This window comes from Filicampus tigris, chromosome 17 (assembly GCF_054856515.1).
Source record: "Filicampus tigris isolate MCC_2025a chromosome 17, RoL_Ftig_1.0, whole genome shotgun sequence".
Classification (NCBI taxonomy): Eukaryota; Metazoa; Chordata; class Actinopteri; order Syngnathiformes; family Syngnathidae; genus Filicampus; species Filicampus tigris.
Window position 1 is genome coordinate 14700913 of NC_141233.1, and position 16849 is coordinate 14717761.

At 42.8% G+C, this 16849-nt stretch overlaps 1 protein-coding gene across 3 annotated transcripts in view; it reads left to right on the forward strand.

Annotated features, from left to right (window-relative positions):
• Positions 1-16849, forward strand: part of abr (ABR activator of RhoGEF and GTPase) — a 71042-nt gene that overhangs the window by 31098 nt on the left and 23095 nt on the right. For all 3 annotated transcript variants that reach the window (XM_086057031.1, XM_086057032.1, XM_086057033.1), the window contains exons 4-16: positions 828-1013; positions 2374-2481; positions 3211-3271; positions 5690-5742; positions 6344-6484; positions 6860-6981; positions 7094-7262; positions 8537-8656; positions 8759-8834; positions 8926-9030; positions 10573-10647; positions 15477-15574; positions 15662-15793. In XM_086057031.1, coding sequence (XP_085913157.1) covers positions 828-1013; positions 2374-2481; positions 3211-3271; positions 5690-5742; positions 6344-6484; positions 6860-6981; positions 7094-7262; positions 8537-8656; positions 8759-8834; positions 8926-9030; positions 10573-10647; positions 15477-15574; positions 15662-15793 — 1446 coding nt within the window. The remainder of the gene's footprint in view (positions 1-827; positions 1014-2373; positions 2482-3210; positions 3272-5689; positions 5743-6343; positions 6485-6859; positions 6982-7093; positions 7263-8536; positions 8657-8758; positions 8835-8925; positions 9031-10572; positions 10648-15476; positions 15575-15661; positions 15794-16849) is intronic.

The window sequence follows — 16849 nt, forward strand, 5'->3', positions numbered from 1 at the left end:
TTCCCTTTCTGTTGAGATTTCTGCCCCTGCAAGGATATCGCTTGGACGAGCACTGTATCAAACTCCCAATATTTTTGAAACAACTCATTTTGATGCATTATGAAAAGTATAAAAGTTTGTTTGATCTCGCCAAAGAATATGACCGTAATGTATCGACAGTCGCCACGTTATTAAATCAGTTGTTTACAAAACGCCAGGCAAAAACCACTTCTGAGAGAGAACATGAACCAAAGAGCGCAAAAAGCGACGAGGACAGCAATTAAAAGCTAAACGACCATTTTTATTCCTTAGTCTATTCTTTTTATTTATTTATTTATTTTTATTTTTTTTACACTATACACAACTGTAATTTATTGTGCAATAATCTAATTGTAACATGAATTTACTACCATGTTTTCATGCATTTTTATGCTTTATAAAACATTTATGTCTGAATATTGGGTCGGCTTGGAACGGATTAGGGCATTTACATGGAAAACACGTCTCTACTTACAAAATTTTCGACTGAAGAAATTTCTTCCAGGACCAATTAATTTCCGTAAGTAGAGGTACCGCTGTATATTGCTGTGTAACTTTGTGAACTGCCACCCAGTCAAGTTTTTCTTCTTTTCTCGTCATATTAATTTCACGTTTCCGTAATGGGAGAATGTCTAAAAGTAGGGTGTGATCACACTTGCTTTGCCTTCCTCGGATTGTGCTCTGCTCGCGCGTCTCTAAATGACTGTCGAAGCGATGGCGCCGTGGACAAAAGTCACACTTGGCTCACTGTTATCGGACACCAGTAACGACAGACGTGCTTTGACCGGCTCTGTGTTGTCCGCGCGCAGCCAATGCGTCCCCTGAAAGCCACGGCCACCACCTCGCAGCCCGTCCTTACCATCCAGCAGGTGGAGACCATCTTCTACAAGATCCAGGACATCTTTGAGATCCACAAGGAGTTCTATGACGCGCTCTTGCCGAACATCCGACAGTGGGATGAGAAGGTCACTGTCGGCCATCTGTTCCAGAAATTGGTGAGCGCAACATCGGTGGACTCCAGGGAGTTGATTTATGGTCATGTAAAAAAAAAAAAAAAAAAAGGGGGCCGATTGTTTTGTTGTGAATCAGTTTTTCATCAATAATCAACATCATTTTTTATTAGTCATGTGAAGGCCCCAATGAAATTTATTTTTATTTTACTCTTGTTTGATTGTTACACTAAAGCTAGCTGTGGGAACTTTGGTTTTGTTACGCAACAATGTACCCACACATTTCCTCAGCAAATAATGCAAGGCGAACAGCGATGACCGATATTACTTATCTGGTTTTTTTGTTGTTGTTGTTTTTTTTTTAAGTTGTCCTCAGAAAAAGAGTGAAGCTTTCATGACATGAGAGACACTCGTGCTGTCGTCGGTACTGTAATGCGCATCGCCCTCCACGCGGTTGCGCCGCCAAGTGACACCCATGAGTTGTCGTCTTCACTTCCCATCTGCGCTACGCGCACGGGCTCACCGTATCGTGTGGCGGCGTGTAGCATTTAGCCAAGAGTGGCGGAGCCACAGTACAGATGGCAGAGTCGCTAATTGGCCTATTCCTCACTTCTGCTTGTCACTAGCATGCCCTCGGAGCACAAAGGGGCAACATTAGTGAAAACACAAAAAAAAAAAAAAAAAAAGAAAATGAGCCATTGCTCCAATGTTTCTTACTCTTTTTTTACCCCCCCCTGCGAGAAATAAGGGACGTCAACTGCCGCCAAGGATTTAATTGGACCCACTAACTTGTGAAACCCTTGGCGGAATAAAGGCATGGGTGATTTAACACAGACGTTCATCAATGATTTAACACTTGCACTTTGAGATACTGAACTGCAATCCGTGCAAGAGCTCTCACTCTCCACTCAAAAGCCCTCTCGTTTCCATGTTACAATCGAAAGGGGAAAGGGGAAGGAAAGAGCATGAGAGTAGGGAGAATCGTTCACCCTATTCAGTTGGATCCAAATTTCCTGACTCAAAAGGGCACGCCGTCCTTCCTACAAGCCTCGATTTAACAGGGCACATATTCATGCGGCGCCAGTCCGAAGCTTGCGTCGCAATGCACGTGTGGAGCGTCCCAAGAGGGGGCTGTTGATGAAAAGGACGCGGTACGGAAATGTGAGGGAAACAGAATCAGCGGGGAGGCATTATGGGAAACTGATTAGCCTTGCGCACACAGACTAGAAATAGTTTATAGTGCATTTTGGCACCACGAAGTAATCGTACGATGTCATATTCCGGCAGTTCGTTGTTTTTGCTTTTTTTTTTTTTTTTTTTTTTTTTGTTCAATTTGGCATTGAACAATAGAAACCAAATGTTCTCTTCCCTGAGTGCCTTAATGTCCTTGTTTGATTTGGCGCAGGCCAGCCAGCTGGGAGTGTACAAAGCCTTTGTGGACAATTATAAGGTGGCACTGGAGACAGCAGAGAAATGCAGCCAGGCCAACAGCCAATTCCAGAAGATATCGGAGGTATGTTATTCTTGCCACCATATTGGATTATTAAGTGTTAACATTCGGCATTTGTGTGACGCAAATAAGAGGCTCTTGTTTGTTTGTATGCTATATAGATACCCAGTTCAGATCGACAAGGTAGACCGATATGCTTTCTTCGGGGCCGATACCGATTATTAGTAGTCAAGGAGGCCGATAACCGATATTTGGAGCCGATATTCATTTTCAGTAAAAAGGAAAATATTGGCATCAAAATCTAAAGAAAAATGTACTCTTAACTTTGTTGCAACGACTTAAAGCATGTTTATTGAATTTTAATTTCATTTTAATTATTTTTTTAAATTATTATTTCAATAAATTTTGGACGATATACGTCTCTGTTATAAAGTTTTAACAAAAAGTTCAGGGAGCACCCGTGGGTTGTCGGCTTGTCTTAAAAAGGATAAATGAAAACTTAATAGCTCCATGCAATTTTCTACAGTAAATGAACATTTCAAAATGACAGAAATGTTAAACGTTCACATATCTTTGTTTTGATTTCCACAGTTTTAAATTGATTTATCTGCCAGCAGAGTTTTAAAAAAAGCCGATGCTGATATTCGTCAAAAAGCCAAATATCGGCGCCGATAATCGGCTTGGCCGATAATCGGTCCATCCCTAATTTGTATGACTGCCATTGAGATTTCCACATGTTAATATCTACAAAAAGGTCAAAATCATCCTGACACTCCTTTTTTTTTCTTCTAGAATCTGAAAGTAAAAGGTCCTAAAGACTCAAAAGATTGTACCTCAACTGTCACAATGGAAGGTAAGTGTTGCCCGCCCGCCCGCCCGTCTGTCTGCGAACGTGTGTAAGACAGCATTTGGGCCGATTTGCCGCTTTAAGACTTCAGTCCTGCCCCCTCCTAATCGTGTATGCAGTGGGGGGCTCGGGGAAGCGCACACGCAGACACACTGACGCTCTTGAGGCTGTGTCTGGGAAAAGTCGGCAGTATGCAGGCGGGTGTGTTGAGGAGAGGAGACGATGGAGGTGCTTCTGGTCCTCAGACTGTGTTGTAACTGCACATACGGTAAAGGCTGCATGGATATTTGTGACGAGGGAGTGTTTTTAAATTTCTGCGCAATGACGTTCTCCATTGGGTGAGAGATGTACTTTTTTTTGGGGGGGGGGGTTCTGCCAAGTTTGGACTGCTACGGACAAGCGCGCTACTTTGATATTATAACTGCTGTTACCGTGCAATACCGTGCTAAAGTCTTAGGCCAGCAGGACGTTTGCCGTTTTCGAAATTCTGTAAGGAACACAGCTGTAATGTTGCCCAGATCGCCGCAGAAGGACGAACTGTCAAACAAATCTGTAAAAAAAAAAAAAAGAAAAAAAAATGGTGCTATTTTTGAGATTCCACCCGTTTGTTAGTTGTTAGGCTACTTCCGTGTTCATGGAGAACGATGGAGGGGTGGGTGTTTCTTTAAATGTTCTAGTGCCGGTTTCATTGTTGTCATAACTCAAGAACCAATTCAATTTTCATGTCATCATATGACGCTCCGTTCGAACTTTTTGCTGTTTTTGTTTGCAGGCCAAATTGATATTAGTGTTGCATTGGTGTCATCTTGTGGCAAAGAACTTTATTGAAGGGAGTTGAGGAGCTTCATTTAGACAAAAGTAGTGCTTTGCTGCCATTTTGGGGCGATTATAAACATTTTTTTTGGGGGGGGGGCGTCAATCACTCGTCGATTTTCGCGACTCTAAGCAACTGTACTTCAGTTGATGCCTACCTGTCCTGTACCCAAAGTCACTGAAGCATTTTTAGTTGTTGAGGTGGCTTCAAATGTTCACTCACTCACTCACTCGCTACTGGCCTGAGGGTGGTGGATTTTCAAAAATCATCAGCTAGGCATTAGAAAGAAATCGTAGAAAAAGGTATGTGTATGTGAAGTAGAGATAGACCGATTATTGGGCCAGACTGATATTTGTGGCGATTATCGGCATCGTCCTTTTTTTTTTTTTTTTTTTCATTTTAAGGCCGATAAATTAAAAGCTGTTGTTTTTGCAGCTTCATGCGGCATGGTTCTCTCTCTCTCTCTCTATCTCTCTCTCAATCTCTCGCTCGCTCTCTCTCTCTCACTCTCACTCTCTCTGTGCTGCGCAACCGGCCCTGCCTTCAAAGCAGATTGGCCCGCCCACAGCACCATCCGATTGGTTCCTTGTGCAGCGGGTCACGGTGTCGGCCCTGAAAAAAAAGAAAGCACATCGGTCTATCTCTAATGTGACGCACATCTGAGCGTGTACATCTTAATATGGCGGAAGATGTGATCGCGGTCCCGGTAGGTTTTCACGCTCACATATGTCAGAGTTGTTGGATGTAGAAGAAAGGAAACCGAAAGAAGTGGCGAGGCGGCTTATCTCTCGCCACCGATGATGTTTAGTGTTCTTGATGGGTGTAATGTTCAAGGGGAACTGCAGCTGTGTTTTACGTCTCCGTGGGAGCAGAACATGACCTTCCCGCCACGCTGAAGCCTCACTGCTCCTCTGCGTTGCGCCTTATTAGCCTCTCTGGTGTTTAAAAAGGGTGGCTTGAAGTCTCCAACTAATCAGATTGATTGACGGGTTGGAACTTTAGCTTCCTCCCCCCCCCCCCTTCCTTTCCTTGCGCCTTGCTTTGATTTCACTCTTCTGTTTAGAGCTACTACATAGCTTAGCCTTTCAGTCTGCTATCTTAATTCGAATACCAAACAGCAACAGATTGAACACAACCAGTGACGGACGTGTAGACAGACAATATAACAGCACTCTGTCATATATTCTTTATCCTCTGAGAGGAATGACTAACACGAGTGCCGTGCTGATGAGCTGTGAGCAATTGAGAATCTCAATAGGCTTCCCTAATTGTGCGGCCGGTGGGTGTGTAACGCCACGTAGCTAGTTTTCTGCCCATCTTCACCTTTTTTAAAAAAAATATTTTTCCGTGGGAGTTTCTCACCTTGAGCTGTGATGTTTGTCGACGCGGCTGCTCTTCACACAGCAAAGCGGATCCTGCGTCAGTGTGCGCGTGTGCGTGCAGCGCGTTTCCCCTTCTACTCACCACGTCAGACTCATCATAAATCTTTTCGATTGCTTTCTGTCAAAAGTTAGCCGGGGTCAAATGCGTGCCCTTGCGAAAGGACACTTGTGTGCGTGTGTGTGTTAGTTTGATGTTGAACGTGACCGACGGCTTCTTTCTCCGCACAGCTCTTCTTTATAAACCCATTGACCGTGTGACAAGGAGCACCCTAGTTCTTCATGTGAGTACACCCTTTACACTTTGCTAAGCTAAAGCTAAAAATTGCCAAGTTGCGCGTGGAATCGTTTTCTCATCAAGCACATCTGAATCGCGCCACTTGAGAGCCATCGCCGGGGGCGGCCATTTTTTTCTTCTGTCGAGTGAAAATGACATCACAAGCGCTCACGACGAGCAATCGCGGCTCAGATTCCGAAAGCGGGTCGGCGGTGATTGGGCGTTGCGAGCAGTTGCGATGTCATTTTTCAGAAGACAAAATGGCCGCCCCCGGAGATGGCTAAAAAAAAACGCGTGCATTTTGCTGCTTAACTTGATTTATGTTCCACAAACGCAAAATGAATCAGAATGCCGCGGCAGCCTCCAGTTTGAAAGGAGACGGCTGATTAGTATTCCGCGGACACCTGCTTTCACCCTAATGTACTGATGAAATCAGGAAATCACTTTTCCTGCGATGACTTCACAATTTGATGAGGGAGAACGGCTGCGTCTTGCGTTCATAAGGCTAAGCTACAAACCGAAGGTTAAAAGAGCCAAAGGTGTCTTTTTTGATAAACTCCCCCTTTTTTTTTTTTTTTTTTTCTAACTTTTGGTGTATGCGCTTGCAGGACTTGCTGAAACACACGCCCAAGGACCATCCAGATTTCCCGCTCCTGCAGGACGCTCTGCGGATATCTCAGAATTTCCTCTCCTCCATCAACGAGGAGATTGACCCTCGCAGGACCGCTGTCACCACGCCCAAAGGAGAGGTGTGTTTTGACCTGACATTTTCGGCTTTTTTTTGTTTTGGTCTATTGTATTATAGTATTTTATGTTAATTAATTGATCAACACTTGTGTATTATGTCCTTTTTATTATTATTATTTATTGTTTGTAAAGTGCTTTGTTCCAGCTCCAGCTGTTATGAAATGCGCTACATAACTCAAATTGTATCGCGATCAGGCGGTTTATTTTGAATGGGGTTCAAACGGAACCAAACGTTCGTCTCCACCTTATTTTCCCCTTTTCGCTTTGTCGCTCCGTGGCGTCGTTGCACTTCGAACGATGGGGGAAAGTATTCCCGTGTCCCAGAAAAGCATTTTTTTCATGACCTGCCGTGAACGCCGTGTTTTCAATTCGCTCAGGCTCGCCAGCTTGTGAAGGACGGCTTCCTTGTGGAGGTGTCGGAGAGCTCCAGGAAGCTACGCCACGTCTTCCTCTTCACCGACTTGTTGCTCTGCGCCAAAATGAAGAAGACCTCTGCCGGGTCAGCCTTTTTTTTTTTTTTTTTCCACTTTTTGTCCGAAATGGTCTTGCTCTCGATGTCATGACCGATTTGCTGATCTCCTCCCACCTTCCCTCCATCTGTCCCTCTGCAGTCGTCACCAGCAATATGAGTGCAAGTGGTACATCCCTCTTGCGGACTTGACTTTCCAGACGCTGGACGAGTCTGACTCTTGCCATAGCATCCAGGTCCTCCCTGAGCATGAGATTGAAGAGATGAAGATTAAGATCTCACTCTTAAAGAGTGAGATACAAAAAGAGAAGGTAAGCTCTGCTGGCGCTATTATACGGATCTCGGCGTAGTTCCAGCAATAAAACACATCGTCAGTCTCTTGTCGGACTCAGCTTTGCCCTTTGCATTCATGCGACTTACTTTGAATAACATTTGAAATACAAGTCAGATTATATTTTATCTATGAAAAAAAAAAAAAACAAAAAAAAAAACAATGCAGTTCAGATGGAAACCCCGCCCCTGCTTTTATTTTTATTTATTTATATATATTTTATTTATTTAGCAAGATAATTAGCGCACTAATAGAACGACTCTGGCGCGCGCTACTACAAGTGTGTTGTGCTGGTCATTTTTTTTGGTCACGTATGCAAAAAGAAAATCCACACTAGCTAAATTATTCAACACAGTCAAACTGCCTACTGAAGAATCTTGACATATTTTCATGCCCAGCGCAAACCTAGCTACAAAGCGCAATCTTAAGTGCGCATGGGTAGACTTTTCTTTCTTTTAGTATTATGGTAGACGGTTTAAAGGGGCCATTTGCGCCGTTGTGGGAGGGAACGCGGCCATCCGATGGGAGCGGATCCCCTTCGTTCCGTTTGAATTCGCCGCACTAGAGGCTCGCGGCCTCCGTGACAGAAGGACTCGCTGGAGTCCCTCCATGAGATTGGCACGCGTAAAATACTGCAAGATCTCCACTTGCGGATGATGTCAACTTGGCCGCCGAACAGTGATGTTGCCCTGAAGGGGAGCAGAGAGTTCCTGTTACGCTGCTTGCACGGGTCTGATCGCACTCTTGACTGACTCACAGCTTCCTGGGGAGGATGTGTGTGTGTTCATGTTCCCTCGGTCCACCGAGATTAAATAACATAATTAGCAGCTCAATTTCGGAGTTTCGCGAGCGTTCCTGCAAAATAGGAAAAGGCCACATCAGGCTGATAAGAACCGTGATGTTTTTCTTTGGAATTTGAGCAGTTCCTAAACGTATGTAACAAAGTAGGCAATCTGTTTGGCAACGTTATTATTTTGCATGGAAAAAATAATGAGCTCATCTGTGTTTATTTGCTTAAACAGAATCATTCCGACAAATCATTTAAACATGAAAATCTTGGACAGTGGAGTTTGATTAGCAGCAATCCGTAGCCCTATTACAACATTTCCAATCAACCTCATCTGTATTTTTAATTTTTTTAAATTTTAATTGACTTAATAATTATTGCTCCTTTAAACTTAATCTCAATATACTCGACGGTCCAAAAAGGTGTGTCATTTATTTATCACCATTTTTTTGTCTGTTTTGTTTTAGAAAGCACCAAAGGGACAGAACCGCGTGGAACGTCTCAGGAAGAAGATGAACGAACAGGAATCTTGGCTGCTGCTCCACTCGCCCACAATCCCCTTCCGCCTTCACAACAAACACGGCAAGGTAAGAATCCTTAGATTGCCGCAGTGCTCCATTGTAACCACTAGATGGAGACACACGCCGAGACGTTGGCTGGCTTGTGACGCTCTCGGTTCTTTCACGCAGAGCTACCTCTTCCTGCTCTCCTCTGACTATGAGAGGTCCGAATGGCGGGAAAGCATTCAGAAGCTCCAGAAGAAAGGTGACATGAATTCAAATACAACCGTCGACTGTCCTTGGCAAAAGATGTTGGCCTCCCAACTACAGCAGTGTGTATTCTGTGTTGTTTTCAGACCTTCAGGCGTGCGTTTTAAGTTCGGTGGAGTTGCAGGTCCTCACTAGCTCCTGTTTCAAACTGCGAACTGTACACAATATTCCCGTCACCAGTAATAAAGACGGTAAGACACATGTTGATTTATATAGATTCTTGCCCAAAATGTAATATAATGCGTGTGTGACAGAATATAGGTTAGAATGTTTTTTTTGAATTTTTTCTTTTTTTATCCAGCTGATGGCATTCACAATGTGGTGCACGGTGTCACTGGTGGTTTGTTTTTGCTGCGCATTCCCACATTGTCGCGCTTTCGGGAGCCATCTGATTTTATGTTCAATTCCCCGACCGGAACCAAATATGTTTTGACTCCTTGTGCACCTTAATTAGTTTTAAATTGTTCATGTAATATACAATTAAATTAATAATGAAAACGTATACGGGCGGAAACATTAACACGGTATAGTTCGTGGCCCATATGCATGTACCGCGTTTATATTTCAGCCACATTCTCGGGGTTCCACTTGCCAGGGCGTTTGGATGTTATTGACATAAATGATCAAAAGTAACCCCTTAAAATTAAATGTCTGCTCGGAGCATTTTAGAGTCCTGGTCAAATTATGTTCTTAAATAAATATAACTGATCTTTAAAACGACTGAGTTCTAATGTATTATTTTAAAAACGCGTTGTCTCCCTCTTCTGGCTTTTTGGATAAATTACAACAACAGCGCCGACGGGCTTTAAGCAGAGCTCAACTTATTTCTTCACGTTTCCCAGCGCAAACACAGACATAAATGGAAAAAGAAAAAACAGTCAAGTTAAAAAAAAAAAAAAGATGATGACCAAGGTTTAGAGAGCAGTACAGCAACACCCCACTCTCTGAATATTATTAAGTTTGTTACATCAACAAGCGTCTCATAGATGAGCTTTATCTGGTGTCAAGTGATAGTTCGAGTGAGCTAGTGAGCTTGTGAGCTAGAACCCACCCTTGCTCACTTTAGAGCAGAGGCGGGTTACACCCTGGACTGGTTTGCCAGCCAATCGCGCTCAAACGGGCATTCAAAGTCACGTTTACATCCATGGACAAATTTGAGTCTTGAGTGTAAGACAGATGTGCTTTTTGACAACTGTTTGTTGTAAAACTGACAAGGAGACAAACACGCACATGCATGCGCAATGACATGGGCCGCACAGAACACAGTCGGGGTGCAAATTGAGACCAGCTGGCCAAGGAATGTTCTCATAATTAACTGAATGGATAAGATTGCAGAGACCCCAAACTGGAATTTTGAACTTGTTTCAGTACGTTCATCCTGTGACTAAAAAAAATAATTAATGCATGCCTCTTGCTTATATTTGAGTGTTTTTTTATTCATTTATTATTTTTTTAAACATTTAATTAGTTGAGTATAAGACTGCTGATCATGTTGCATCACAGTCAGTTTTCTGGATTTACTTGGGTCTTTTATTTGTGAAGTTTGCATGTTCTAGGTCAGGGGTCAAACTTTGCTTCCCGCTGCATTTTTTTTTTTCCTATTGGAAGTTCAATGAAAATGTGTTGCATTTTAAAAAAAATTAAAATTTTAAACAAATGTGAGTGTTACAACATGCATTTTTTTTTTTTTTTTCTAAAAAGCATTCAAGTTCATTTGATATTTTTATTTCCAGATGAAGAGACTCCAGGCCTGTACGGCTTCCTTCATGTGATTGTCCACTCTGCCAAAGGATTCAAGGAGTCAGCCAGTAAGTCTGCCTGCAAAATAATTTTTGTTGGTCACCACATTTGTGCACACGCTCCAGCTGTGCACACTCCTTACACACAGCTGCTATGGAGAAGCATGTTGGCACACGTGAGCCAGTCCATCAATGCGTTGTGCATGTACTGTTCTCATCAGGCGATTTTTGATGTACTCGTTGGGCGGCCGTTTTGTCTTCTGTCGACCGAAAATGACATCACAGCTGCTCACAAGGACCAATCACGGCTGACCCGTTTTGTTTTGACTCGTGATGTCATTTTCAGTCGACAGGAGACAAAATGGCCGCCCCCGGAGATTTATATCCACATACGAATGAGGCCGACTTTGTATTTGGGAAAAAAAAAAAAAGTGGAATTGTACTGTTCACACTGCGTGAAAATAAATTTGCTATGCTCACATATGGGCATAAAAAAATCGGAATTGAGCTGCAATGCGAACAAAGCCTAGATTTTGTCTCTTAAATTTTGAACGATACTTCCTGTCTTATTTTGCATCCTGTTGTTGTTGCGCAGACAGTTTTGTGGTTTTGTGTGTGTGTGCGCGCGCGCGCGTGTGTGAGAAGCATTTAGCCAGTGGGGTGTTTCCAAGCCCGCACAGAGGCTATTTCAGATGCGCCAGGAATGGACAGCCGGTGTTTTGGTGCACATTGTACCCAGTCACACGCATACGCACACGCACGCGGCGTTTAAATACCACATACTGCGAAACTACACACACACAAAAAAAAAAGATGATTTCCTTGGTTACCATGACAGCTGTGAGTGTAGGAAAGCTGACTGCAAGAATATTCCGGGCAATGGATTACAGTGCGATCTCTTTTGGAAATCCTGGTTGATCCTGAATAGAAGGCAAAGAGCTGGGGCGGTTACCAATGAGGAAATATCGGGTGTTGACCATCGTAATGTTGCTTGTTCTCCTCACGTCTTGATGTTGAAGTTGATGAAGACGTTGTTGGTTTCCGTAACACCTCAAAACTGCCGATTGCAGGGGGGATTGAGCATGGCTGCTGCGTTTTTTTTTTTTTTTTTTTGTTGAAGTCTCCTTCATCAGTTCTACTTGCTTTTGTTAGAAAGCCACACTTTCTGCACTATTAAAGATAACACATGAATGTGGTTCATGGCAACGCACATGAGCGCAGTCAGCATGTTTGGTCGCGGCGATTTTTCATGATTTCCGACGTCGGATAATCCCGTTGCATTTGTTTTTCTGATTGGGAAGTCGCACGTCTATATAAATCATTTCCTGTGGGAACCGGCTTTTCATTAAACCCAGGGTGTCGTGATCAAACTAGGTCACGGAAGCCCTCCAAGCATTTGGAAATTATGATACACGTTTTTTGGGGTTTTTTTTTATGGCAAAAATGCACAGTACAGTATTGGTGCAGGTATTTGGTGCAACGCTAATCCCAATTGATTTTGGACTACACCGGCCAGGGTATACACTGGACTGAAAAAAAAAATGTCATTGCTCATCCCTAGTTAATTAATTACAATTAATTAGAGATAGACCGATATGTTTTTTTTCAAGGCCGATACCGATTATGAGTGGTAACGGAGGGCGATAACCGATGTTCTGGGCCGATATTTATTTTGACTAAAAAGGAAATTTTGGTGTAAAAAAAAAAAATCCTCTGAACTTTGTTTAATCATCTTTGACCATATTTGTGTATTGAACAATTTTTCAGATTTGCATAATATTGATTTTTTTAAAAAAAACGTCATTATTATAAATTTTTGCCAATGTGGCCTTCTTTGTTGTAAAATTCTAACAAAAAGCGATATTGTATTGTATTGACTTCAAATAAAAACAAAAGGTGCAGAGTGTTCCCAGGGTCAGTAGAATCTCTGATAAAGCTCACTGAATATTCATATAAATACTTCCTTGAAGTTAACACTGTTTTAAATTGATTTTTTACCGGCCATCAGATTTTTAAGAAAGGCCGATATTCATCAAAATACTGAATATCGGCGCCGATAATCGTCCCGGCCGATAATCGGTCCAACCCTACAATTAATATCCTCGTGGTTGTTCAAAAAAAAATAATTCTTAACAGTGTGTGTGGGTGTGTGTAAAACAGCCACTTGACCCCATGAAATCAAATCAAATCAAATCAGTAAGTGTTCCCATGTCAACAGGACACGTGATTTCATTTCGAAATCGATTAAAGCCATATAGTCGCATGGATTGCTGTTTGTTGAATTTAGCGCTATTAATAGTTTTTCCAACAATTCAATTATGACGGTTTGCTAAGAATTTTCCCCCAGTCACGCCGGGTAGATAATGCTGCGACTTAGCGGCCGTTTTTTTTTTTTTTCGAGCCCAAAAGCTGCTTATTCGTTTAACGGCCTGTCACTTGTCGACTGAGTCTGTGGAGCCTTAGTTTGACCCAGCATTCAGCACAACCCGAGGCTAAGATTAGCATCCTGTATTAGAACACACAACGAGGCTACAGCCCTGAGTCAAGTGAGATGGAAAAGGATGGGATCCATTAACCCCTGTTTTAAGGGTTCACAGACCCCACGCAGAGCAATTCACCCCCCTCAAAGTCAGCCTTGTGTTGACCTGCCAGGGAAATAGAAATTCATGAAGTTGTCCTACTTCTGTCTGGACGCAAAAAAAAAAAAAAAAATGTTACCCTGGCCTTGTTTGAGTTCAACGTTTGGACACAAAAAAGCCATTTCAGATGGTGAGAAAGTTGCACAGAAATATTGGAGACTCACACACACACACAAAAACCTTCTGTCTTAAACACAACACAATTTTTCCGGAATGTTTCTTTCAAATTGAATGCGGATTTTTAGGTCGACCAAAAGGTGACAATCGTGCTTTTGTTTTGTAAAAAGTGTACGACGACAAATCGGTTTATGGCCGCGCAGGATGAGTAATTATGGCCGCCGTTCAGGACGCTGAGAAAACAAGCAGGCGGAACGAGACCAAATGGAATGAGGTTCATATTGTACAGTCATGTGATTTTGTGAAAGTATTTGATTTTTTTTTTCCACATGGGTGATATACTCTAGTTGTTGTCTCTCATACCTTCTACCAGGCCAACTAGCTTTGAATTTCTATATCGCACATTGCTATATTGCGGGGGGTTTTTTGGTGCTCAATTTTATGTTTTTTTTTTTTTTTTTGTGGTACCTCAACTCACAAGTGACCCAAGTGAGTTTTACGAAATACAAGCCGTCGTGCGGCTGATTTTTTTTTTTTTTTTTTTTTTTTTTTTCACTCGCGAGCAAAATTTAAGTTACGACCTCCACAGCAAGCAGCAGTTTGACAGATGGTGAACAGTCATACAAAAAAAATGCTGAGTCCTGTTTGCTTCAAGCTGCTGGTTGCCACTTCAAATTGGAGTTTACTGGAAAAGTAAACAGAAAACAAAGAGAGTTACACATTGTGTATTTAACCAAAGAACACATAATTTTGCCATAGATGGTGGTGTCATAATTATCCCTTTAAGCAACGCATATTTGAATGCGACAATCATCACAGACCAGTACATACCAAAGCACAAATACTGAAACATCAAAATCAATCCATGAAATCTTGACGCACTAACGATAACGACCAATCGGGGCTCCGCTTCGGAAAACAGGTGAGCCGTGATTGGTCGCTATCTGAGCCCTCGGGAATGTGCGATGTCATTCTCAGTCGACAGAAGTGACAAAATGGCCGCCCCTTGAGATGGCTCAAAACGGCTGGATTTTACTGCTACACTCATATTTCATATGAATCATTTTAATGCCTTTTTTTTTTTTCGACTAGTGGGCCTGCATAGAACATATTCCTTAAAATAATCTGTTTAGGGTTGACTTCCGCTTTAAATTCATTTTAGTGTTCTAAAAATGTAAAGCATGTTAGAGGGGTAAAAATATGTTTAAAAATGATTTTTATCAGGTCAGTTTATATCACAGATTTTCACTTATTGCAGGTGGGTCTGGAATGTATTCGTCTGTAATAAACGTGGGTTCACTGTATAAACATTCTCTGTCAGGCTTGCGGAGTGTTTATATGCATATGAGGTTTCGGCGCACACGCGCACACATCCCTTCTTCCGTCCGTACTTCCGTTGCTCAATCCCGGAAGCTCTCCTGGTGAAAGGTCGAGCCATACGTCTATCCATCATCGTGTCAGGCGGAGTCTTACCTTGAGGGAGCAAGTCGAGGCTATGGGATGTATAGACGCTTTATAGACGAGCGGCGCAGCAACGCAGCCCGGAAATGCTACGACAGCATTTAATGGGGAAAAAAAAAAAAAACACATTAACCGATATAATTGCTTTGGGTAAGAGATGAGACGGGCCCCATCCCAGGAGAGGGACTGACACCATACGAGTGCGTACGCGTATATTGACACGATGCGACAAACGTGCTTTTCTTAATTATTTCATACATGTTATTTATTGATTTTTTTTTTTCTTTTTCTGACAGTGTTCAGACGAGACGACAAAACATGACGTGCATATTTAAAAGTGATTAAAAACAATAATTGAGTTAAAAGCAAACCCGTATGTCCCTGTGAATAGCCCGGTTGCTTTTTCAGCTCGCTAATGAGCGCACTCTGCTTTATTGGTGAATTTAGTGCTGTCATTATCATTGCATGGCCTTGATTTGATCTACGCTGACAGCATTAGGCTCTCGATCTCATTTAATTACTGAATGTGACCTCACGAGCGTACAGTGGGGAAAAAAAAAAAGTCCCGAGTGGCGGGTCGTCATTTTGAAAGGCACGTGAAGCCAATAAAATGATTTTGATGAAGCTACAGTTAGCAGCGTATAGTCTACCGATTTTGTCGCCCTCTTTGTTTCCTCACAGATCTGTACTGCACCCTCGAAGTGGATTCCTACGGGTACTTTGTGAGCAAAGCTAAAACCCGGGTCTTCAGAGACACCGCAGAACCTCAGTGGAATGAAGTCAGTGAAAAAGACCACGTGCCCTTCAGGTTGTCAGCGTCGTCCTGCGGACCTTTTCTTAACCGTCCTCGCATTCCTTTGCAACAGGAGTTTGAGATCGAGTTGGAGGGATCCCAGTTCTTGCGGATCCTGTGCTACGAGAAGTGTTACGACAAGAGCATGCTCAACAAGGACGACAACGAGATCGTGGATAAGATCATGGGAAAAGGCCAAGTTCAGGTAAGAGGGTCGTGCAAAAACAGAGACGCCCGAGTGTCCTCTTTGGGAGATTTGCCAACATGTGACTCGGTTTTTTTTGGGGGGGGGGGGGCGGTTAGCTGTCTTAGCGCATTGGCGTGGTTTTGTAGCGGTTGGCCTCTAATTGTTCCAGTTGGATTTTTTATAGTCTGAAAGCCAGTTTTCGTCAAATGGGGTTCCCCCCGCCTTGTTGTGAGAAATATACTATAAAAATCCCTTTTGGGGCTTTTTAAACCATACGCTCACTCCACAACGGAGTTTTAGTGGTTACTTGGAGGCTATTCTTCTTTCATAAATGATGAGGTTTTTCAGAGCCACCTACAGAGGAGTCATGGGTGTTTTTTCCCCCCCTTTTATCGTCAGTTAAAGCAACACCGTGTCATGTGTCAGTTTTTGTTGATTTTGGCGGCGCCATGTGGACAAAAGCGGAAGTGTTTTGACAAAAATCAACCACGTTTTCCCATGCGTGCCGTGAAATCCTGAGTCGCCCTTATAGCGAAAGGAGGAAGTGAGTATGCCGTAAAGCAATTCAGGACATTTGTATTTTTTTTGGGGTGTGCCAGGGTTGATCCCATCCTCCTCAAAGTTGGCTTTGTGCCAGCAAAAACGATACAGACCCCCTCAGGGCATGACAAAAGTCCCATTCAACTACTTGTAAGTCAATGTTTCATCAAATGAGTTGTGAATTTTTTTTTTTTATTAAGGTCGATTTCTTGCCCAGTGCTGCTTTAAACGAATTCAACCATCGAGCGAGTTATCGGCGAACCTGGATGTCAAACTTGATGCCCGAATTCAGCAGACTATGCAATTCAGTCAAACTAGTTCAAAGTTTGTTTGTTGGCGACAGTTTTGACAGCCGCGAAACACAGTTGCGTCTAAACTAGACGGAAAGTGGGGCAAGCATGAGATCCCCCGCATCACTCTTGTTTAAAAGGAAAGACTCAACTCCCAAATAATGCCTCGGAGTGAGCGCGCTGCTCCTCATTAAACATATTTCCGCTTCGAAAACAACTTCATCCAACTCCACGTTTCCTGTCG